The 26,811-nt window shown below is 35.7% G+C and overlaps 1 protein-coding gene across 8 annotated transcripts in view; it reads left to right on the top strand.

Moving 5' to 3' along the window:
- Window positions 1–26,811, top strand: part of DACH1 (dachshund family transcription factor 1) — a 368,257-nt gene that overhangs the window by 299,165 nt on the left and 42,281 nt on the right. For all 8 annotated transcript variants that reach the window (XM_075741715.1, XM_075741717.1, XM_075741716.1 and 5 more), the window contains 2 exons: window positions 17,216–17,367; window positions 26,122–26,269. In XM_075741715.1, the coding sequence (XP_075597830.1) occupies window positions 17,216–17,367; window positions 26,122–26,269 (300 nt within the window). The remainder of the gene's footprint in view (window positions 1–17,215; window positions 17,368–26,121; window positions 26,270–26,811) is intronic.

Raw genomic sequence — 26,811 nt, forward strand, 5'->3', positions numbered from 1 at the left:
TACAGCCGAGTTCTTTGAGGAAGGAGTTACCTTTCAAGCATTTGCACAGGATTTTGATTTCCTTTCTGAGCCCTAGGCACTAAAAATAAGTATTCTCACATTAAGTATTTCATTGAGCAATGTTGGAAGCGTTTTATTTTTGATGGAGGCGAGCCCATGGACAGTGGCTGTGAGCCTACTCCTGCCATCCTTGCGTTGGCTTCTGTTTCTGAGCCATTTGAGTGGGGAATGTGGCATTAGGACCTCTTCTAATCAACATTCTTTTGCCAGCATCTATTTTCAGCCTCTTAAAAGAAAAAACATAGTTGTGAGAACTCTGTCAATAGTGAAAGATCTATTATGTTGTCCACTAAAAACTTAGTAGAGGCTATAGGAGTGATTTTAATTGAGATTTTTACAACCGTTTGATAACACTGTTTTGATCACCGTATTTAGGGCTGGATTCCAACAGTGGACATAAAACCTCTGACTAATCCACTGAGTCACCCAGTCCCTGTCATATATTGCTTAATGGTCCATGCTGCCAGGAATTATAATAGCTTTCTAGTAATAATTTTTTTTTTTAAAAAGAAACTTTATGGGCACAAAGTCTTATATAAGTTTAAAACTCAGACTTTTAAAAAGACAATCAAAGAAAACTTACTAGAGCTGTGCTAAACTGCAGAATATTCTTTTTTATTTACAATAAGTGTATAGAATCTTAAATCACATATACTATAAGTTAATGACTAATATTCTAACTTTGGTTGGTTAATGTTTGCAGGGCACTTACAGATGCTAGAATAATCTCTAATGTTTTTGCTCAATCTGCTCTGGAGATGGATGAAATAAATAGTTTAAACTAATTAATGTAACACCAGCTGTTACAAGTGCTTGGCAGACGTCTGTGAGTTTTGATGGGCAGAGAGCGGCTGTTGTACTTGACTTTATTTTAGTACAATGTTGATCACAGTGTAAGCTGGAATAAAAGACGAGCCAAAGGAAGGAACACAGGATGAATTCTGTGTAATGCAAAATAAATATTGCCCTTTTTCTGAAAATATTTTTTGAGGTCAAGGGAGAGTTATAGTGGACTTTTATTAAGTCATAAGCGCTGTGACAGCAGCTGTGCTAACTATGCTCGATATTAACACGCTTTACAAAAGCTGCAAAAATATATAGGCATCTATGAAAATTCACATTGCTTTTAGATTCCAAAAAGTCTCAAGGCTTAATATGAGCACTTTGGCTTCATATTTTATTTCCACCTAGTAATCGCTGTTAGAAAGAAGAGATGTTTAAGACAGGTAGAGAAATAATAAGAAGTATCAATTCTAGAAAATTAATATGTTTGCAAAGAATAAGTTGGATTTCAGTGCTATGTGTATGCATGTGATCGTATTGTATGGTTTTTATTTTTTTATTCTGCACTCTAAAAATGAACATGACTGCCAAAACTTTCAAGGTGCAAATTTGTTATATCAAACTGAACTTAGTCCTGTGCGCTGTAGCCTTAATTTACCAGTTCATGGTCAAAAAACACCACAAAGCCAAAAATATATTTCTGATGAGAATTCATTGTTTCCGTGTGATTTAATAAGAAGTTAAAATAAGAAGTTAAAATGTCCAAGTAACTTCTTTTTTAAAGTTGGAAGGTAGAATAATTGTGCTGTGACAGGGAAACGATGGCTGCTATCTCTCTATGTGCCAGCATTAAGATAACAGTGTCATTGTACAGATTGTTACCCTGTGAATATGTCTAATAAGTTATTATAGCGTGCTGAGCAGATGGCAAGTGTGCTCCTGAAAGAATTGATGGATGGGATATGATGTCATCAGTGAGATGACAAGGTTCACAAGGTACTTGACCTCCAAGAATAAGTCCTAACTGGTTAGAATTCTAAATGGTGAACTTTTGTGACACTGGCTAAATGGGAAATATGTGCAATTTGTATTTCTTTATGGTAGTGTTTACCCTCTTCACTGAACTCCACATAATGGGATTTGGTCCCTGAAGACTTGGAGATATTGTTGGAAAGTTTCACCCTGTAACCTTCAGAGGATTTAAAATACAAATCTATACATCTGAACTTCAACAAAATCCCACCAAATGATATTTATGAAGTCAAGTTCATATCTTTTCTTTCTTTGGATGTATGTATAAAGAATTTACTTGAGATGCTCAATTAATGTAACGTGTTCTCCCAAAAGAGAAAATGACTGACTCGGTGAGAAAGTACAAAGCATAAAACTGCAGTTTCTACTTTTATAAGAATGTGTTTGCAATTGTGGGCTATACTAACATGACAAGGATCTTAACAGTGTATTCATAATTTTAGTTATAACTAGATTCTCCATCTCTAAATTGTATTAAACAAATAAGTATTTATTTGATCGAGCGATGGATCTACCTAGGTATCTGCCTTTTCATTCTGTTCCAAGTGATACAGTGGGATCTAAGCTGTTGAAACACAGGCTTCTCAAATAGTCCTGTTAGTTCTTTGCATGATTCATGAACTGAGGAAGGTGCATGTAAAAGCCTCAAGGGGGAGAATCTGGCCGCTAAGGTTTAGACACTGTCTATCAGCTGCATCTGAGAGCCACCTACCTTCTCTTCTTGGTTGTATGGAGAATGTAGGCCCTTATTGAGAGGGTGCTGCTTCCCTGCAGACTGGATAACCTAGGCAGAGGGATTCTACTCTTCATCTCTTTTAGGCACTCTGTAAACCCTTCTCATCACAAAGTGATCTCTGTATGTGTGTTTTTATGAGCAATTATGCAGATAGACAAATCCTTCCAAAATCTGGAATTAAAAGTTTGTGCCTATACATTGTAAATTGGAAAAAGAAGCAGAACACACAAAAGGCAATATATAGAGAATATATCAAAGAACAACAAGTGAAACGAAGGCGATAAATGAATACTACATATATATACACACAATACCTTTCCTACAATGAAAGTTAGAGGCAAAGAGTTTGGGGTCGTGTTTCTTAACCCCTGAAATTAGTAAAGCTTTTTCTCTCCAATTGATTTAGCTGTATTTGGCTATGATCAAAAGCAGAAGGATAGGAGTAAGAGGCATGAGCATAGTAGTTAGACTTTTTTAATCTTTAATAAAATACTTATGGCTTCTTAACATGCTTATTATTATTTGGCTCTTTTGAAAGGAGAAATATTCCTTGTGGAAAACTCTTCTATATTTTATTGATTGTTTGCAGAACAAACCACAAATGCTATATACAAAAATAAACTATGAGATCATGTACATGAATACTTGTTCTGAATTCTTTATGCTATTTATTTTCAACACTGATAGTTCTTTGAGATATTTGAATATTCATGTGACAACATAGGGGTTATTTACATGAACTGAAACAAGAGGAAACCAGATGAAAGCACTATAAATCCTATGAATAAAACCAATATATTTTTTACATTTCATAATGTTCTGAGTTTCAAATAAGTAAAAGTTGTTTGTAAAATTTCTACTACTGCGGTATATTGTTCCATTTCTTAAATCAGCTTGTAGGTGCAATAAAACTTTCATAAATATGTTACAAATTGCTTCCATCTTTCCTGTATAAATAAAATGCTGAGGGTTCCTAAATTACTTCAGAATTACAGCAAAGCTTTGGATTGAGTTGTAAATGCTATAACAATGTATCAATTTTAGAGTAATTACTTGGAAAATATGGATTACAATTTAAAGTTGCCATCCTTTTTTTTTTTTTTTGTTGACTTTAAATCCATGTCCTTAATCATCCAACCCAGTGCAACTGTTTTACTCATGTTGTAGCCCTGCATCTAGTTCTATGAGTACAGGAAATTTACAGACAGTAGAAGGAAGATACTACGGCTCTTAGATCATACTCTCTTCCTTTTACTCTGGTAGTAAGGGTAGAGATATTGTGACTGCAGGAAATACTAACTTATTTACATGTGACTTGTAAATAGTTATCATCTCTCTGCATATAGTTTACTGTCTATATTGAATTGTCATTTCCCTGGTTTATTGCCAGTTTGTTTAAATGTATTAAGAGAGCAGTAACCTGCTATTAGTAGAGCAGCATAGAGATGAATCTTTAAACCAATATTTTCACTGCCTATAGTACGCAGGCTCAGGTAGTCCATGGATTCAAGGGATTTGGTTCTGTTCCTGTAAGGTAATATTAAAAACTAATACTGAACTGTTGTCTATAATCATGTCTACCAGTCTGTTAGCATAATTAAATAATACTCTGTCAAAATGTTTAAAACTGTCAGATGAGTTTATCAAATAATTTGATAAATTATTCATTTGAGTTTTCATGTTTTTTATAAAACGGAAAAACCAGAATCCACATCTCATATCAAATTGCCATAGGTGTATTGATTATGTGGCTAAGGTATTTTCAGGAGCTAAGTCTTTTCTACCCAATCTGATCACTGTATACCTGTCTGTATGTATGTGTATGTGCTAGACACACGTAAAGTATTAATATAAGGTAAATGAGTGTTCACCGAGCTCTCTTGGCCATATGGCCCCTGCGGAGGATAGAAGGCCCTGGCTAGCTTAAGCCTGCCATATGGACCTGGTGGAAAAAGGTAGGTCTTGCACACAGAGCAAACCTACCATATGGACTGGGCGGAGCGCTCAAAACTCTAAACATTGCTTTTACACCAGGGCCTTTTACACAGAAGAATGTAAAAACATACATAATACATTACACACAAAAGCCATTGAAAAATGGATCAATTGTTTAGGTTTAATATGATGCTTTCAAGCAGCGTCCAAAACTATATAAATAATCAGGGCTTATTTTGAAATAGTAAAGAGGATCATCAATCATTTACAACTGACTATTTTACTTTGCATTTAACATCTGCTGTGTAATGGGACTGTACAATACCACCCTTAATGCTGTACAAAGACAGAACAGCCAAAAATAGTGATAGGGTTAAAGCAAAGTTTCTCTGAATGTGTTCTCTTGTTTTGTTTTGTTGTTTCCCTCCCGTTCTTAACCTGAACAAACATAAATTTAATACGTTGTGTAAGATTTGTGAGGCAACACAGCACAACTCTGGATTCAGAAATGGCTTCTGTACTCCTAATCTTTTGGCAGATTGAGATTAAGCATGGGATTAGGTCACTGACTCAACTTTATTTCCTCTATGAAACCCAAAAGGTCTGTGCCAGCTGAAGCTCCTCTGTTTTGACATCTAAGATGTCTGTTGCTTTTGTATTCAACAAATCTTCATTTATTTTCTGCACTGAAAATGGTGTGGTGCTACATAATGGTGTCTTCTTTTATAGACCAAAGTGATAGCAAAGTAGCATAGTAAAATGCTTATTATATTTCAAACCACTGGACCTAATGTTGAACCTTCCTACACATTCTCATGTAAATATAACTGTAGTGCCTTGAATTATTTATACTTAAAAAAAAAAAGTCAGATCAGGACCACTCCACTTATGGTTATACCAAAATATAGGAAAATAGAGCAGAAATGAAAGATTTATTTCTAAAAGACCTTACTTCCCACTTTCTTATCTGTTCTGATAATGATTTAGATCTTGTTTTCACAGTTTTATATGTGAAAATGAGTAAGCAGAAAAGAAGTCAAGATCTGTTTTATTTTGCAAATAAGGAGATTATTTAGTCTGATCTGTCCCTTCAGATTTCTGTCACAATCTTTTCCTTTACTCTAACTATATGTTTCCTTCTCTGGTCTTTAGTTAGACTTGAAATTTCAACAAGCAGATTAATTTCTTCATATCTTGGAAGGGGAAGAAACTACTGAAACAAAGAAACTTCAGAAACAATAAGTGTTACTGAGAAAAATGTTTGAGAAGTAAGGAAAAGACTGTAGGAAAGAGTAGAATATGCTGAGTTACAGAAAAGCTAGGACAAAGAGAAGACAAAGGACAGTGATTCTGAAAATAATAGTTAAAGAAGAATTTAGATGTTAGGTTTTGAACTTGTTGAATTGTCCTAAAATTTGCTACTTCATCAGTAGCACTGACTTCTTTTCAAAACCCGAAAAAAATATCACTGGGGTTGCTGTGACTTGCTCAGCTCAGTCCTCTGGGTGCAGCAGTTCGCAAAACCATGCAGGGTGGCCATTTCCACCCCACAGCTCTTGCTCTTTTACTACCTGGGCTAAAAGCCAACCTACTATCAGGATACTGAATAAAAGTATTATCCTTAAAGTTATAATGAGCTCATCAGGTTAAGATAATAAAGCTTGTGCAATTTCTTTCCATTTGTTTAGCCAGTAACTGTTTTCACAGTATCGTAATGGTTAAGATCTTTTGATGCCCGTTTATGTTTCTCGTTTCTGTTATGATTCTTCTTTATGTACAGTTATCGTATACATAAATAATCATAAAGTAGTAGAGAGCATTCGAAGCACTCTTAGGATTTGTGTTTTGCTTCTATTACATAGAACTTATAATTGCTTAAGGAATGAAATAAATAATTTTTTCAGTTACGTTATTGGCATAAACATTGAAACGTTTACAGAAATTTTGATGTGAAACAGAATTAGTAAAAAAATCGGTCCCTGTAGTGGAGTTACGACGATAGATAATTCCTTGATATTATGATATAATATAGATAAAAGGCTGAATGCAATATTTAATTTGCATGAAAGTTTTAAACTGGATCCTGGGAAAGATTTTAATTTACCAGCAAGTATATGACGTTTGCTGTGTGAACTACTTTAATTTTCTGTATTTAACGTAAACCAAACGGATCCAGGTTACGTGACGACTCCAAACTATATTTTATCTTCTTAAATCAGTGCTGAATGTGACCCATAATGTATAAATACATAAAAGATATTTTTTGGTCTTTTGTTATACGTGTTCTGATATATTAGCATGAATTACATATTCCAAGACATGAAGATACATGCAGACCAAATCATGGCTGTATTTTCAACAATAAAAGCAGTAAGCGCAAGCTCACTTTAAAGTGGATGCCTCAAATGGAGCAGAAAACATTAGAGGTAAAACTTCTACATTATTCTATCAGTGAGCATGAAGCTAGTGAATGCCATAGAAATCTCACTAATGGACACATTCTGGCAGCTTGTTGCAGATGTTTGATGAATGAATTGCAAGAGGAATCATATCAGATGTAAAAATGCTTGCCTTTTCATTCTGAATTTTGTTTCTGAGCACTCTGTGGTTTAGGGATTTTGGTTTGTTTATTATTATGGATTTCTGTGAAAATCAGATATTAGGATATAATCTATAGGCAATGGGTTGAGAAATGTGGCTATAATATTGTAAAGGACTGTTTCTGATGCTATAAACTATCAAACTCGTATTGAACTCCCATAGGCAGACGGCCAAATTTCTATTAGGATATCATAACCATATAATCCAAAATATGTACATCAATTATTGTCTACAACATTTGCATCTGAGTACTGGAACCGTTCCATAGATAGACACATTAAGGATGTCTATTATATTTGTAAAAAAAATTTATTGTGAAATCATTTTAAAAAGTGAGTTAAATATAATTGATAGTCTCTTATGCAAATGTGGGGGGTTTTAGCCCCAAAACTAAGGAAGCCTCTATGTTATATTGCTTCATGATACTAAAAGAGCCCATTCATTTTTTACCCTTCCTGGTGAGACTTTGTCAAAATGGGATGCTTCACATCCTTTCGTTTTCTGTAACAATTACTGTAGTAGCTATGAGAAGAGTTAAGATCTTGGAGTTACTAGATCACATGTTTCTGTAAAAAGTAAGTGTGTATTTGGGTACTTAAGCAAAGAGTAGATGTTACTGAACTGTTGATGATGGAACACCCATTACCTTAACCTCTGGGAAGCATGACTTGCAAGGCTTGACCGACACAGTCCCCTAGGTACTTTCTTTTCAAAGCATGGCTTCTTCCCCTGCATTTCCAACGCATTCGTAGCTTTTCCTTCCGTATTCAAGAATTCCTGAACCTATTGCCAAATATAGCCGTACAGTTGTGTTGGATGAGTTGATCTGAGTATTTTTTTTATTATTCTCTTTTATTTTATTGGCATTTTTGGCTCTGAGAGTGAGGCACTACTACATCCGGGGTAGGAATTTTGGCATGGAGAAAGCTTGGGAACAGGTTCTTTTAGTGTGTTTCTGCCTCGCTATGCATTTTTAGACTGGTCATCTCATTCAGTGGTCTAATTAATATATCGTCAATCTGACTATTAAAGGTAATTGATAGTACACATTTTATTAAAGAAGTTGTTAAAATCATGGGCATCGATAGTATCTTACAGGAAAGTGAGGTGAATATAAGTGTACATGTTTTACAAGTATTTGGTTGCTGAAAAAAGAACTGTCAGTGAACATTATATATATATCTAAATCTGAAATTTTCTCATGTTATTTTAAGAAGAAACATGACAGCATTCTGTACAACTATTGAGTTAAACAAAACGCTCACATTTATCAGTAGATCCAGGTTTAGAAATTCTGGCCAGATGATGATTTTTCTGCTGGGGCAGACTACCGGTATAAGCTACCATAGACGTGAAGTGTTTAAACCTCTTTTGTCTTCTCTGTTGAACTTCTCTGACATATTTATTTGTGAAGTGCAGTACTGCTGACTTCTGTGCTGCCTCTTTACACCAGGTACCAAGCATGCCTGGTCAACCTCATCTGCTTGCCAGCACTCTGGGGACGAAGGTGTGGGACAGGTTACGTCTTGCTGAATGACTGACAGCTGACGAGTGTTGCACAGACACATCACCATCCATTCATTTTCTGTTTGGGCATCCAGTTCATGCTGTCAGCAGATTACCAAGAACGTGAGCCATGTGACAAGGCAGCAGGAGCACTGATGCTTAGTCTCCCATGATTGCAACATGGCTAGATAGGGACTTCTTGAAAATGTTGACTTTTTTTTTTCCCCCCTCCCTGAAAAGGATGAATATTAGAATTATTAACTGAACACAGACCAAGAAAAACAGTGTGAATACAATGCAGTTCCAGGTATTACCATAAAACCTTCATCTTCAGAGAATTACAAGTTACCAACCGCGCTGTTATCAAGACTTCCCTTCTTACTACTGTTATGCTTACAAAAAGCATATGTTGTTATTTCAGCTGACAATGACTAAAATGCTAATATTATTGATATTCCTTATTTTGTAAAGAACCTTAAATCCAAAAATAATAGATGTTCTTCAATTTTCATGAAACATGTCCAGAAGATTATTAAGCCAAACCATGTGGCACTTGAAATGATCCAATAAAATCTAGCAAAATGTATTTGTTACATTCTGTGATGTTTTTTCTCTGTGTTTTGCAGTAGCCATAAGGAGACGGTTAAAGTATAGGGAGGAACAGACAGCACAAAAATAAGTATGCATACTGTGGCTGTGTTGCCTTGTGTGTTGCTTTTATCAGATGAGAAGTGCATATTTATGTCCATAATTTTGAAAATGTGAGGTTTAGTGTACAATACATTAATTATGCAGTCTTTAAGTCCAGTCCCTAATTTAAAGTTTGATGTTAATCAGGAATTTAGCTCAGACTCAGAATACTTGGCTTCATCTTTGATTCTGCATACATTTAGGAAAGCTAGATGTACGATCAGGCAATCTAGGTGAGGGAGCCAGCTCCTGTAGCCAACGCAGTAAAGGAGATTAAATAGCTAGTGTCATGAATGGTGGGTTTTGATTTCCTAACCAGATATCCCTTTACTACATAGATGAATATGGACACCCCTCAGCATGACTTTAGAAAAAGCCTAGAATGATTCTTGTGAACCTATACGGAGACACATTTACACAACCCTCCACATATACACTTATCCATATCAGCAGTCCTCATTCATAGAATTGCTACGAAGCCAAGAAACATTCTTTTTAGCACTCAGTATTGCCTGGCTGATGGAGTGGAGCTAGCAGAGTACTAATTGGGACATTTGACATGAACCAATGAAATACATTTATACTTTTTTCAGCATCCAAAGCACAGATGGCCTTAATCTGCATCCGATCCCTGCCAGTAGCATATAAGGATCTTTAAAAAAGAAATAATGGACATAGTTATCATAATTAAGAACTCCAGGTTATAATATTATAAAGTGCCTTGTGTTTATACTAATATATTGTTTAAAAATGCAATAAAAATATTGAATGTACCTTTCTCACCATCATTTTATCTTTAGGAATTTATATTTCTTTAGGGTTAATTAATATGTAAGTTACCGTCAGGTGTTCAAGATATTTCTACTATATAATTGTCAGATATATGGAGAATCATCTCTGACTATCCAATTTCTTCTTTATTCCTGACCATTGTATGCACTTTAAAAAATTACGTGAACAGGATAATTTTTATTATGGGGACAGAGAAACCATATAATTTTGTTTTGTGCATTATGTGTTATGATGCCAAAGTACACAAAGTGGAAATATCACTGGCATTTTAACATTCAGTTGTATGGCAAAATACATTTGTTTACAAATATGAATGATGATAATTTATTCTGAAATATTGTGAAATCCCTAGAATAAATAAATCAGCAAATACTGCTTGACCCAGCCCTAATCAGTAATAGGCTGCAAAATAAGATAAAGGTTATTAAAATAATCCTTTTATTGAAAGCGAAAATTAGATAAGTTGCGCTGATTGACTCTGAGGCCCTCCTAGGGACATGTAAAATGAAGAATAAACTCAACTTGATCTAGTCCAAAAAGCCTGAAGAAATCCTCACAGCTGGATCATCACCACTAATTACATTTTTTGCTTTTTGGATATATTTTGCCAACTTTTCCATTCATATATAGTCATATTGTACCAGTAATTCTTTAACAAAACTAAACCACATGATCTTTAAAGAACATATTTTTATATACTTGCTATATACAGCTATAAGGTTCATTTGCATTGAACCATAGTTCTTGAAATACTACAATAGTTAGTTGTACAAAATACGCTGTGTTAAAAAACCACAGTTTGGCTGTTTTGTTTATTTCTTGCTGAGTCAGTATAAATTTCTTGCTCCTGGGCACTCTTTCTCCCCTCCTTCACCACTTAATCCCAATTCTATTATCCCTTTCCAAAGTGTTCGGCCACCTTGACTGTCCTTCTTTCCTATTTTCTCGACTCAGCGTTCCCTGACTCCTTGAGTAGTCCCTGTCTCCTTGTCAAGTCATCCCTGGTTCCAAACTCCCACGTCCAGATTCCAGCCAGCAATACGTTCCTTTTTTTCCCCTCCGTGTTTATCTATAAATCGGCTTACAAGGTACCAGCATAGAAGGGATATCGCTGAACCTGGCAGAAAGAGAGGTCCCTAATCTTGTGTTTAAGGGGTGATTCTCCGGCTGGCTCTAATTTGCTGTTATGGAGACAACTCCAACTGCAGTATGCTCAGTGACCCTGTGCGCCGGCGAAGAATGATCTGTAGGGACTGCATTTATTTTAAAAGGATTAAGGAAATACTGGCAATGTATTAAATGAAACTCTCTTTTCCAAAAAAAGATAAGCATCAAGTTAGAATATTGTATTTTCAGTGGTTAAAATCAGACAGAACTGTCAGTAAATAGGAGTCTTACTGTTGACAGTTAAGTCCTGCATCTAAACCTGCCTCCAAAGTGGACATATAAAACTAGATTGTTATGTGCTCTTATTCTTGTGTAGTCCTTTATGTCAAGTGAAAGTGTGCATATATTTTAAAGCCATGCCACTTACGGAAATGATCCATAATGGTAGAAGTGATATATAGATGTATGAGTTCTGTAAGACCTATTTGCACAAATATATGTGACTGCACCAGGTATAAAGCCGTCATGTGCAATGTGCACATCCAAGAAACATATTCTTAGTAGCTGTGGTCCTTTCCATGTAAGATTTTAATCCTTTCGTTGTATTTCATTATTGGTGAGTTACTATTCTCAAAGTCCTCAGGCAAATGTACCAAGCCAAGAAACAGAACTCGGAGGACAGCATTTGCAATGGTACTGTTAACTGTGAGAGCACCAGACTCTTTGAAATGTTACAGAAACAACAACCACGTCGTCAATCTATTTGAATATTTGATATTCTCCCCTTATCTCCAGCTGCCACAGTTGCAAATGTTTTAATTTCAGAGTATTTGGGTGTCCTGGAGAATTGTTTTTTAGCATAAAAAAAAGACACTAAAATGTAAATTGAAAAAAAAATAAAAATGTTTCTATCAGTTAATTTCAGTACATTCCTTTTACAGTTTGTAACATCCTTCACAGTCATCTCACATTGCCCCTAGTTATGTGCAGGGTGAATCTCAAATGACCAGATCTATAAAACAGCCAAATGATATGGGAATTGAGCAAGAGGATATTTTTTTTCATTATTTTATTTTAAAACCTGCTGGAAGTTGGTAAACATTTCAGTTCAGGACATGAGACCTCTGTTCTTTTGTGTTAATGTAAATCAACAACTACAGATTAGTTAAAATAAAAGAGCTTCTCACACCTGAAACCTCTAACTTTGAGGAAGGTGAAATATAAAACTTTGCAGTAAAGGGTGTTTGACAACATAAACCAAAATCATATGAAGCCAAATGTAATAGATTGTTTCCACAAAAATGTATGCACTAGATTTATGATAGTAAAAAATGAAAACAGGATCCTCTTTCATCATTCAAATGGTAAGAATGAGCCTGTTTTAGGAACAAATACATGTGAAATATTTTACAGAGAACAAAAAAGCATCAAGATGCATTACAAAAAACCATTAAATGATTACAGAAAGGCAGTAATCTGTATAGTAGTTTTTGGAGCCAGCTATTATCGCTTGCTTTCAAATCCTGGCAATATCAATATTCTCCAGTTTGATTGGTGACCGGTCTGAACTTATCCGACTTGCTTTTAGGAACAAAGACAAGAGAATGGCTACCTCTATTCATCTATTATTGTTTAAATAGCTGTCACAGCTTCCAGGATGTCTGTTTCCATGTTATCTGGGGAAAGAATAAAATAGAATGGCAACAAACCAAGTGCAGTGAAAAATGTTCGTTGTATTTGGCCCAAACCAGCTGCTGTTCACAGATAAAATCTGGTTTGAACAAAACCAGGTGAATTTGGGGAATTTAGGAACAATGGATGGAGTGGATGTATCATTTACAAATATTTTAAAGATACGTGCCACATAGAGACTTGTCTATTATGGTGATTTAGTTCATATGTCAAGGCACATATTCATCTCTGCTCAGATACTGTAGAGGCTTGGGTAACAGCTTGTCCTATCCTTGTTTATTTGTTAATTTATAACATCTCAGTTCCCAGCACAAGCCAAGGCAGGCCCGGACACTTCTTTGTTCTGCCTTGTTCTTTCTTTTTTTTTCCCTTTTCTTTACACCGTTGTGCTCCCAACTCCGACAATGGAGTTGTAGATCGACCCTCTTTCCCCTCTTGCCCTGACTTGTTTTCGAATGCTTCCTTTGATGCCTTCAGACTGAAAATGCCAAACGTCTGTTTCCCAGCAAGGGCTCATCACTTTTGCAGCATTGCTCTGCTAGTAGGTTAAGAGGAACGTTAGTCGTTCCTTTGCAACAGTTTAAAAGATGTTAGGTTAGTGGTCATTTGAAAGCAAAGATATATATCATCGTATTGCGAAAAGAGGGCTGCAGGAATGGAAGAGTTTAAAATGATTTAATTGCAAGCGGTCGTATTATTTTGCTACTAAGATATGTGGTTATATTTTAATTGGCTGTGTTTACAATGTGGTTTTTCTTAAAAATGCATTTTTTCAAGATTCCCTCAGTCATCGCTTATCTCACATCCACAAATATCCATGCTTCCTGTGTATAATATGTACATTTGCTGTGTTTCAAACATGCTCACACTCAAAGTTTATTTCACATGGGACATCAAGAAAACAAAGTCACATTAGTCTGACTTTTTTTTTTCCTGAGTTGCCGTTTCATTAAAATAAGTTCATAGTAAGTTCAGCTCTCTAGTCTTACCCTTCAGTGTAAATTTGTTTCTGTTATTTATTATAACATTAGAGTTTGGATGTTATTTTGAGTTCATACCATTCTGCATAACTTTAACCTTTTTTGAATTACTTTGCCTATTGCAAAACCATGCCACACATTGTTAGGAAAATCTTTGCAAACTTTGCAACGTGTTTTGAGCATGCACACAGTACAGCAAACTTAGCATATATTTGATTTTAAAGTAGTAATGCACTAAAAAATTTAATCCCTTGCTTAATTTCTATGACAAGACCTGTGTTAGGAGCTTTCTGTATCTCAGAAATTGCATGGAAGAGCGTAGTTTTTAAGTGAATTAAGGCCTACAGAATTTTTAAGTGGCTCAGTTTTATCTATTGTTTTAAAATATTGCGACAATTTGAGACCTAAAATATTAGTAAGAAAATTCCAAGTTGTCTTAGAAAGTATGAGAGGTTATTGATCCATTCCTGTGACAAACCTAGAGGCAAATGATGTCTTTTTTTAGTTTACTTTCTCATTTATATGAATCAGCTCCACCATGCATACTAGTGATTAGACTCTTGCTATACCATGCAAAGCCAATACCTTCACTGGAATCACTGATATAAAGAAGTCTTTAGGCAAAAAACTCAGTGATATAACAAAGGAGAGGTTTTGTAGTTTGGGGCGGGGAGGGGTTGTTACTGGTTTTTAATGTTGGGTAGGAATCATTTGGGAAAGCCATACTTGCAGCAGAGGAAAAAAGTTTTCAGCTGTTCAATAATATTGTGTAGTGTTTATCAATCTATGGTCTAACCAGTTTTGTTTAAGTTTTGGGTTGTTTCTTTTGATTAATGAAAGCATAACAATTCCGACAGCAGTTTGGAGAAAAGCATTTGGTAATGATTTTTCACGCTAGAATAGGATTTGAGAAGATGAACTAGCAGGATGATCTGAGAACCATAAGCTAGTTTGCAATAGCCAGGAATACCTAATTTATTTTTTTCTAATGAAGTGGCGAGTATTTCTGTAACATTTTAAAAGTTGAGAAGGAAAGAAACAATTCAGATTTAGGGCCAAATTTAGTATGTTGCTACAAAATGAGTACAGAGATATCCATGTTGCTGTGGGGTAGCATGAGGACAGAGGATATATCCTCATAGTACAGTTTTCAGAGCCTGTTTTGAGTCTCAGTAAGGTAAGGAAAATAGTGAAGTTTTTCCTAGCACTTGGTGACACGAGTGGAAAACTTAAATATAGCTGAAAAAATCTTTTGTGACTGAATGGGCTGAAGCTTTCCTTGGTCAACATCAGTTCATTTCACAAAGCTTGCCTTGGTAAGATTTTGAATGATGACTTTATGAGAAAGCAGTAATTGTAAAACAAATTGTGACAAATAGGGGACATGAAACGGCATCTTATTTGTTGTGTAGGCTACTTTCAGCCTGAGCCACAGTGAAGTAGGAAGATCTGCTTCCATAGTAGGACTGATCTCACCAAGAGCAGATCTTTTCATCTGAGCTAGTCAGCTTAGGCTTCTCTTAGAGTCAACAGACACTTCTGGAGGAAGATTTGGCTCGTCCTGCGTAGATGCCTGTGGTAGTTCAGATGGATGAGTACCTCAAACTGATGTCTGCTTCTCTCCACTGGCTATAGAAAGAGCTAAGTGGGACCAGCCGAGAAGCAGATGTCCAAATGCTTGTTTGGGTGTCTCTGTGGATGGACATAGTGGGTGAGGCTTTTATCCTAGCACTGTAAATGCTAGTCAGCACGACAGAGCTGGTGAGGAGATGGGGCGAGAAATCTGCACCTGAACATGGTTGACGGAGATTGCTTCCTTCTGGAGTAACAGTGGATGGGGACCGTTGGAGTGAACAGGGACTGTGAGTTAAAGTTTTCTGGCCCTGTGGTTGTCAAAGTCTGCACTCTAACCCTTTGTTGCTGCAGATTTCAGTTTTTCTGGTCCTTGAATATGTCCGCTTAAGAACATATTGCAACCCAGTCAAAGAGAGAGCTCTTTTTAGGCAACTAGGATCAGAACTTTCATGTAATACAACTCAAAATGTACATGATAGGATAGAGCAGTATAACTATTTATTGAAACTATAGTTAAATAAAGTGCAGAACGAAAGAGAAATTAAAATACACCAAAACATATGTATCTTATAATGATCAAAACCCACATGGAAATGAGTATGTCTGAGAAACTCTTCTGTAGTCAAATAGCTGTGCAGAGATCTGCATAATACCAAGAGTACATTCTGATGTCTTTGTACTGTATTGAGATAGATCAGTATGTGTCAGTTAACTAAGCCCTTGGTAAGAAGAGTATGTATAGATATATGTATCTATATATATGCATAGATAGTTTTCCTTTTGAAGAATTCAGATTAACATCTGGTGCAAAGAAATTGACCTAAATTTCTGTATCATATCAACAGTAGTCTAAAAATGTTTCAAGAAGTAAAACAAAAGAAAAAAAAATAGGGTATTGAAGTTTCTGCTAATTGTGGGGTTTTTTTCTCTTTCTTTTTTTCTTCTCACTTATTTTATAATCCATTCACAGATTATCTGGGAAACTTTAATCTTAGAAGTCTTCAAGCTGTGGGAGTTTTTTCCCGTTGTGATGTCAGAACTGATCAGATCTGATTGTTACGAAGATCCCACTAAGGAGTTTAGCACTAATTGTTAGAAGATGTCCGTGCTTAAAAAAATTAGGCCAGTTATTGTAACCATGCTGTTAATTTCACGTATTGTTCAGAGCATGTTTCAATTGTGGGAATGAGGTGTACTTTCTTGATTAAAAATGCATTGAGGAGCTGCAGTTTTTCTTGGTGTTGCAGAATCTTCTGAGCTGTAAATGAAACCATTAAGAGTGGGAAGGGTTAATTGTATGGGAAGCCTCATATTCAAATATTTCTCGTATACAAAATATATGTCATGCTAGAAAATATCCTATTGTCAATCCAAATAGAACACAAACTAAAATGAGATAATTGGGAAGGTGCCCATAAAGTCAGCCTGAATATATTATCACAAGTATATGTGAGATAATATTTGTTTTAAAAAGATTCTATGGCACTGTAAACTCAGTCTCATTAGAGACTGCATTTAAAAGGCTTATAAAGTTACTCATTAATGTTATCTTGTTGTATCTCCACAGCTTTTTCATTAAAGAAAATTCAGCAGAAAGCATTTTCTCCTGATAGCAGGAACCAATTTGCAATAAATGTTCTGGAAACCACTAGGGAAGCCATTACTGAGGTCTAATAAAAACAGACAAGCGTAACTTGTTCTATATTTTTGTTTCAATCACATACAGATGAGACCCCGCTCTCCACACCAACCGCAAGAGACAGCCTTGACAAACTTTCTCTAACTGGGCATGGGCAACCACTACCTCCGGGTTTTCCATCTCCTTTTCTATTCCCTGATGGATTGTCCTCCATAGAGACCCTTCTGACTAACATCCAGGTAGGCCTTTCTGTAGATCAGCTTAAAGGGATGGAGAAGAGCCAGTTGCAGATTTGTCTAAATTAAAACAACCATTCTAGCTTAATCAGTTCATAAGATTATTTGGATCAACTAATTTACTGAAACTTTCTAGTAATTTAGGTTTTAAAGGAACCACAGCAAACGAATGAATTTAGAAGCTGTCAGATACAGTACATAAAAATACAGATTGTATATTAAACCACAGCAGAGAATTTGATGAAAATTACATTGGTGTGTTTAACAACGTTTGTCTTAAATGCTCTTTTTATTACAGGCTAATGAAATGTATCTTACTGTTTAACTTTATCTCATTTACTAAGCAGAGAAATATTTCTTTAATAAATAGTTATTTTAAATTGCTGGAGTGCCAAGGTGGAAATGATATTTAAAGCTATTTGAAATGTGTCTTCCATAAAAGCATTCACAAAAAGCACTTCTTTTTATAAATAAGCCATTTCACTTAAAGTACTGTCTTCAAAGAGTAGACTTCAAAGGGTATTACCAAATTTTCTGCAGATTTCCTATTTGGTAGTCACAACGTCTGTTGTGTATACAGTACAGCCAGATTCAAATATTATTTAAGGTATACACTAGCATGTAGCTTGGAGCCAAGATGTTAGTGTTTCATATTAGAATGAAGAATTTCTTTGTCCACAAATTCAATGATCGTGTGTTCCCCAGATGCAACTTTTGCAACAATATGGTTGTATGTTGCATGCAGAAGCAAAATGATGGTGCAGGAAATAATGCAGCCATATTGTACTCATTCCAGATAAGCCTCATCTGTGCAGCTAACTTCTAATGGATTTGTCACGATATTTTTCCCTGCACATTCCTGCAAATACATAAGATCGATTGTATTCTGTTCAGCAAAGGCTATGACAGAGTAGGGCCAAATCCTTCTCACTTTCAAGGTTACATTAAAGCTTATGGCATTTCAGACTTGGTTTATGGAAAGTATGTGATCTGTTCATTAGTGATGTTTTGGGATCTAATAATGAAAAAATACTGCTATTTAAGAATTAAGTGTTGCTGTGTCTGCCTGGTCTGAAAAAGCACATTTGTGATTGATTTTTGTGATTCTGAGACTTAGGATCTTAAATATTTAAATCATAAACAAAGGTAATTCTGCAATAGTTAGCATTCTTCTAACAGATCTGCTGCACTCTGTAGAAAATTGATTTTTTTTTAAAGGAAGAAATACAGTTAGCAAGGTATGTAATGTTTTAGCTGTGCATGCATGTACAGAAAACTTCTCAGTAATTTTTTTGACAAATGTGTGCACTCAATGTCGCTAGACAAAAACCTAATGAGCAAAGCATTCAGCATCAACAGGTTAGCTAATCTTGTGATTGAATATGAGAGTGCTGCACTACTTCAGGATAAATGACCAGGATTAATTTACCAAGAATGCCTTCAGTTTTGTTTAACAGAAAAAGTAAACATGAAATTAATTTTTTTTTTTTTTAATTTTTTATTTGGTGTTTTTAGTAAAATACCCTAATCTTACCTGGGGTGAAGAGCTAAAATAAAAGGCAACGTTCTAATGAAACCAGAGACTTCTTTATGCCTTCTCTCATTGTGCTTTTGTACTTACTGCTTACCTTCCACATCATGACAAATCACTTATCAGGATAAACAGGTGGGACATAAGTCCCTTTGGATTTTTTTCATTGTGTCCCCACGTTGAATCACACGGTTTCCACAGATCTCTGGGAATCCTTTCATATACCGTCAAGGCATTCCCCCACCCCCCACCCTCGATTTAATGTCTGTCAGGACTACATTCGGAAAAAAAAAATATTTAAAAAAATAGCTAGTTTAATTTTCCCACTATGTAGGAAAAAGTTAAGTATTCTCTTTAAAACAGTAGAGTCTATTACAATAACCTATGCACAATAATGCAAGTTTCTCTAATCAACGCCATTTAAAATGGTTTCCATATTCAGTGGTTATTCCGGTGAGAGGAGGCTACTCCAGACCCACAAATGAGTTAGATACTGTGATACTGATACTTTCAGACTGAGTTTTAGGTATTTGACTACGAGTTCAAACTCATTAACGGGATTTGTGGAAAAAGGAAATTCTGTACTATAGTCCCTGCTTGCAGTATCATTTGTGACTTCACTAAGAACTGCATAAGCACTCCCTGAAACCCATGCTGCGTTTAGTGCATGAGTCAGAAGGACTGTTGTCACTGGGTAAATTCCTCTTTGCTCTCCTTCGGTCCGAATGAATTTTGCATCCCTTTCAGTACAGAGTTGTGGATTCAAAGGGTAAGTAAGTGAAGTAGTAAGATCCATCACCATCTTCTTGCTGCAGCTATGCTAGCAGTAGAGCAGATCTAACTTTCTAGAAAGATCATCTGGCCCACAGTCCATTCCCCACCTCCAGTACTAAGGTGCTTTTGGAACCGAAAATAGCAGAAACCTAGCTGAAGGCTAGGTGAGTGGTTTTGTAAATGCTGTTCTTTTTTCCCCAGGGTCATGCGTGATGAAAATACAGATGTGTCCTTTCCTAGAAAGGGTATATGTCTGCTTGTGAAATACAACTGTGCATCTTCATTAGGTCACGGGACTGGGGTGCATGTATGACCTGCCGCATGTGGTGTTGGAGGTTGCCTACATTTTAGGGATATGATGGTCACATGCATACGTAGGCAAGCAGCCTACGGCTACATGAATGTGCATGGACATGATGGCAGATATCTGTGCTGTGATCCCCTGGTGTATATTCAGTTGCGTGAGGTGCAGGATCCGGAGGATCTGCATGATATAGACCTTCAGTGTCTCTAGAAGAGGTTGTAGAGCCTGTCCTGGTTTAAAGTAGAACAGGATTAGGGTACTGCATGGGCACTAGGACTTTTTGACTCTTTGTCAAGGTAAGGAGGATCCTAGACCTTGCCATGGGGCAGTGCTTTTGGGTACGTGAGCAAATATTTCTAAACACTTTTAACATTTGAAAACAAAATGCGCTAAAAGTTTTGCAGGTGCTGAAGAGCTTAGGTGATGGAACTTGTAGCCTAACACTACTTCCATTTTAGAAGTCTGAGTCATCCTTTAAAATTGCCCACTAAACACAAGCGAATCTGTGTCTTCCATCCATACTAAAGTTAAATGGATAGCCCCTAACCAGTAATTCTCAATTTTAGGCAACTGTTAGACAAGCCTATTTGCTATTGCTGTCACCAGGGACTGCTAGTTAGGTTTATTTCCTTTTGAATATTATATATATGTTTTTCTTACTTCTCCATAAATATTTATTGAAACAAAAATACAGTGTTTAAGTATTTGTACATTTAAAGAGGAGATAATAACAATATACAGTACCCAGAACATCCAATGTTTATTTCTTGCTGGGGACTGCTGAAATGCAAATAGTAAAGTGTAACAAAATATAATTAAACAAATACAGACATAAAATAAAGAAATGAGACTGGGGACATATTTTCTTATTCAGTTGTATATCTGCACATCTAAAAAGGAAGAGAAAATAAATTTCCCCAGAGAGCTTAAATTAAGTGATATGACTGTTCCTTCCCAACGTATATTTGTTGATTTCTTCCAGATTAAATGCTGGAAGTGTACGTGCAGCTGCAGGGAGGATGAAGGGTGATGGAAGGTGGGGTCACAGCAAAATGCTGTGTGGATGCTAGTGAGAAGGCTAAAGATGTTGCCATACCCCTCAGATAAGTTCACCTTTCTGAGTCATGGCCCAATTATGCCAAAGTATGTTACAGCCACAGCCTTTCATGATACTGCAATATTCTTGGGTAATAGTAATGTTCTTTTAAGCTTCTAGAGTCTGAATCTTTACTCTCCCCAAGCTGAATTTCTATTAATATCTAAGGGATGAATAAGTTGCACCCTGATAGCTATATTTTTCTATCATCAAGACTGTATTGTATTGACACAGTTGTGTTGCTAAGTATTTTTAGAGAGATATGTAAAATAAGTTGCAAGTATCCCATTGATATTAATAAAAGAAATGCATGATTACAAACTAAATTCCCCTATGAAAACAAAGCAAACTACTGGCTTTATTGCTGTGAGTCTCCTGCACTGTTACCATCTACAACTAAATACACAAGAGAAAAATATTGCAAACACTGGATAAAGTAAAAATCCCAGTTTTACTTCATGTTATTTTATTTATCTTCTGCTAAAATTCAAGAGAATGATTTTATTTTTCACAGAAAGTATTAATGAAAAAATGTCATTTATACTTGCACAATATGCCTTTGCCTCTGCTGGAGGTATTCAATCTGAGATATTACAAAAATGTCTTTCTGGAGTCATCTGTGGAGATACTCAAGCTGCGTTCTCTTACCTTGCTTATGTTACTAAGTCAGTAGTCAGTTACAAATAGCAAATATTCAAAAATTAACCTGTGAAGTTAACTAAAAATGTATGTATTGAGGCTTTTTTGCAAGCCTTTCACTAGTTAGTTTTAATGATGAGAGCATACAAAGGATATCTAATTTCCTGATGAAAAGAGAAGCAACGTTATTTTAAAATGTTTTCACCATGAATAGTTAATATTGCAAAAGGAAGTCCCTGAGCTACAAATCTCTGGAAGGTGGAAGGTTGGACTAGGAAAGCTTCACTGCGTGCACGCCTTGTTCTTCTAGTTCTCCTTTTCCGGTCACTGTGGGTGATTGTTGGAAACAGGATATGGTCTTCTAGATAGACCACTGGACTAGCTAGTAAGGCCATTTTGATGTCACATATAACTGCATAGCTAACTAAATTATGTGAGGTGGAAAACACTGTAGATGTAGCTAGAAAGAGAAAGAGCTTCTATATACCTTCCCCTACACCCCTTTCAAAATAGGAAACACATTATTTGCATTTTAAAAAAATAATGATGGGTAACACTGGCTTTAAGACTGAGGTGAGGTTTGGTAATGTGTTTAATTTCTGTGGGATCAGTAGAGTGTCCTAACATGATGGTGTTTTCAGATACATCGGAGAATGGAAGGAAACATCAACCATATATCAACTTTTTGTTTGGGACATTTCTGATGAATCTTTCAGTGGAAAATATTAAAACAAGTACATTAAAGTAAACAACCCAAATCAGAATGAACTATAAAATTTCCAGGGGAAAAATGTCCATTTTTTATATGATGTTGAAATTAAAAAACAAACAAACAAACAACCCCAGTGACATGGACGGGAAGAATGCCATGCCATGTTTAAAGCCTGGCTCCAGATAGAGCCATACTGTATTAAAAACAAATCTGGAACCTGAGCATGTTCACTACAATTATCATTATCCAGCCTCCATAACATCTGACCTTCCCTAAAGGGAAATATTTTCTTTTTGTTAATGTCCTGTGTTGCACTGCATTTCCCATTGTCATTGGCAGCATATTGATTTAATATCAGGTTAGAGGATTAGCCATAGCAAATACAAGTTGGACATACTGTATTTTGTATAATCTTTTACAGCTGATCCTCTGGGAGAATTAATAGAATTTCATGCAACTCTGAAATTGCTATTCCTGTTCCAAGGGGCACTGATGATTTTTAGATGCTGTACTTTTTAGTTGTTTTTCTCACCCCCTTCTGCATTAAATACAGGGAGATATTGAATGTTTCCAGTATTTTTGCATTAGAGCTGTCATTGGCAGCAACAACACTTTTGCATATGCATCAGTTTGGCTCTTGTGCAGATTTTTTTTCACATTGGACGCCTACTGATGTGCACTGATTTAACTTCTAAAAATGAAACTTAATTTTGTGTAGCTTATAAGTAGTCCCTAGTGGGTCTTGGCTCCAAAAAGCTAATATTTTTCAGACATAATCAGCAGCAATAGGTAATGTATTACCATTAGCTACGTTAGCAGCAAGTATAAAAAAAGGAAAGGTTGGGGGAGGAAGTGTGGTGTAGAAATTCAATAGAAAATGTAAAATGCTTTTAGCAGCTTCGTTCTTTGCAGCAGTTCTTAATATAAAATTACACACATCAGTGTTACACTCTAGCATTATTCTCCATGTTTATTCATAATGATTGTTTCATATTTAAAGAACACCAAAATATTGTGTTTTGTCAGCCAAGGACAATAATAGTTTAATAGTAATTTATTTTAAACTGCTACTGATAATACAACCAATCAACACATTAAGTGGTGCCAGCATTGGCATCTTGCTAAATAATCTCTAGGCTTTGCACTGAGAGTACATCTTTCAAAGATAAGTCAACAAGAGCAATCAGAGCAGAAAATTAGAATTTGGTATCTTAGAATTAAAATACAGCTAAACTAAAGTTTTAATTGGGGTGATCTAAAAGGGCACTTGATGTAATGATCTCTTTCATTTGTTACTAATTGTTTGTTCCTGACGAAGAAGAAACATGTACATGAATGTAGTTGAATTGAGTAAAGATGGCAGTTGCTTTAGCAGCTCGATTTTATTGTTAAACAAGATGGATTGTAAGAATTTGGGAGGAGGGTGTTTGCAGTTTTAAACTTATTTGACAATACACTTTTCATCAACAAATACTTTTCATGTAATTTCACTTGATCTGGTTTATTAGTGATTTGAATGAATTGCACGTTCCAGTAAGTGATAAATTCGAGGAGATTGAAATATTCTAGAGTTTAAGCGTAAGCCAGAACGAGGTTTTGATAAACAACTCCTGCTTCAATTTCTTACTATTTCAAATGCATCCCATATAGCAAACATAGTTTATGATGGTTGTAAATGTAGAAGAATATGGTGGGGAAAGGGAACAGAATTCAGGTGGATATTAACTTTTAAAAAAATAAATTGGAAAGGCTTTACAAATATTTCAAATTGTATTTTACTTTGCATGTATCTGTAGAGCTTTCTATTTAGCTCTGTATGGGTTTCTTTAGTAGTCATCCAAGTTTAACATTCAACACAAAATACCTTTGTGTTTTAGCTATTTTAGAGTAGCATTCAGTTCTTTTAAAGAAAACTGCTAAAACTTTAAATAGATTTGTAAGCACATTTGTTGTGTTACTATTGTTAGATATTTTCAAATGTGGTTCTATACTTATGGAGTGTATATCATTTTGGTGACCATCTGGGCCTTGCAGTCAGAAGGTGCTGAGTTCTTCTAGCTCCTGTGGACTTTAATAGACTGAAGTGTAATAGAGCTGCAAAGCATTAAGCTCTGAATGAGACAAAACTTGAGGCAACAATTTAGTTAAGAATGAGGATGAGGAGTATTGAAAATAACAGGCTCTGAAAACAGACTTAGGAGTTTGAAGGACACAAATTTCAAAGCAGGCATTGACACTGGGAAGACTAGTGGGATAAATGTGCAGACTAACACTCATGAAAAATACTTTTTCCACTTCTCAAGTATCATCATGATGGCTTCTTTTTCCATTTCTTTTTGGGCATATTTCAAACAATTTTAGTGAAAAAACATGCAACCCAGAATCCAATTTAGGGAGCATGCCTGAGAGGTGAGGAAGCTTACTTGGGAGTTGGGGGACATGATTTCATGTCTGTAGTGTGGTTATTCTGAACCCGGGTCTTGAGTGTGAACCTTTTGTCTGTTAGCTGAATGCTTCCCTAGCAGAGCTATTGGGCAGTACTCTTCAGTCTCTCTTGTTGACACTGTTTTGCTTTATATCAGTAATTAAATCTCTGTTGGGTCAAATTATCTCTACAGTTAAGTTGTCAGGAGACTTGCGTAGGATACAGAAGAGTTAGGTTCGTATCCATGGAGGTTCATACATGCATACCCATGCTTAATTATCTACTCTGTTATGATAGCTTCGAGAGGAGAGATTCAGGTGTAGATCTAAAAGTCTGATGGCCAGGCTTCTGGAAGATGGAAAAGGAAATCTTCCCTCTTTCCATGTTCATTTGTTTCAATTCTGTTTCTCTTCCTCTTTTTCATACCCTATCTCAGCATCCTAACTATCTAGTTATTAGCTGTGCCGGGATCTTCCTGTTTCCTTGCAAGAAAGAAGGAATTGTGAAATTGAAAATCTCTAGAGAAGTTTGTAATAGCCTGGTACAATAACAACAAAAAAAATGTAGAGATTATTTCAACCATCCCAGGTCAAGAAATTGAGAGGTGATTGCGTTTTGCTCTCTACTGTGAGATAACAATTGTACAAGGTCAGGGAACAGATGTCTTAGAACAGAGATGTCTTCCTGCTTTGTCACTGTCCTCTGCTTAGCATCCCAATAACCCTGTCTTCCTTGGAAACTCTATGAAATATGAAAATACTTGAAAATAATAATAATTAACAACACTAAGGAGCAAAATGGCAAGCCTTTAAAAGAGACTTTCTCCCTTTGATAATTTCCATTGGCTTGAGCTGTGCTAGAGACTGAATTTGCCATTCTGTGGATGATGTGATTGTGAGACTGCCAATTCTTTTTCAATGCAACAGCTTTTTGTTTTAGTCACAGGCAAGTGGCTGATGTAGCCTTGTCTCTTTTATCTCTTACAAAGAATAAACCTGTCCCTATACCTTTTTCACATTATATGCACAGTTAAAGGTGAGTCCGTGTTTTCTGGGAAAACTTGATTCCCGGCTTTTTAACAGATTTTTGCCCACCTGTTAAAATTAATTCCAGTAAAATTTTGCTGCTGCTAACTGGGAGGCTTTACCCAGTAACAGGATTATTTCATTTGTAAATTCTCACATGGCTAGTCAAGGAAAAATTATAAAAGTTATTTACTATGTATGTCAGCTGTTCTAACATTCTTCAAACATTATTCAACTTTATCTTTGAACAGGGTCTACTAAAGGTTGCTATAGACAATGCCAGAGCTCAAGAGAAACAGGTCCAACTGGAGAAGACAGAGCTGAAGATGGAGCTCTTCAGGGAACGAGAACTGAGGGAAACACTTGAAAAACAGTTGGCTGTGGAGCAGAAGAACAGAGGTATCTTAATTAAGCAGACATAAACACCTTGTAATTTATTTCCTTAGGAAACCTAATTTTTTATCAAACACCTGTGTTTGATCAAAACTTTTCCCCCTTACCTTATGTTATGTCCAGGCTGACTGCAATGCAGGAAGTTTTACAACCCTGATTTATGCATAGGATCTTCATGAGATTTAGAACAAGGACCTTCCTTTTTCTCAATGTTTTTCTTGAATATTACTTGTTGCATCAGTAATACGCAACACAATTATAAATACCGTAGGTGCTGTTATGGACTTTGACAGGTTGTGATCATTATGAAAAAGGATAGCTACTTAATAAAAAGACAATTTGTATCAAATGTAAGAATCTGTAAGGTTTAAGGAACTCTTGTCTCTATTCTTATGTGCTAGGGTCATATATTGCATATTTAGGCAAATTGTATGTAATAAATATAAAGATAATAGTAATATATAAGCACTTTATAATGCATAGTAGATCAAACACGTTTATAGAAGGAAAAGTTAAGGTTCTTGATAAGTCAGTAGCATTAGTAGCAT

The sequence above is a fragment of the Balearica regulorum genome, chromosome 1 (genome assembly GCF_011004875.1).
Source record: "Balearica regulorum gibbericeps isolate bBalReg1 chromosome 1, bBalReg1.pri, whole genome shotgun sequence".
Taxonomy (NCBI): domain Eukaryota; kingdom Metazoa; phylum Chordata; class Aves; order Gruiformes; family Gruidae; genus Balearica; species Balearica regulorum.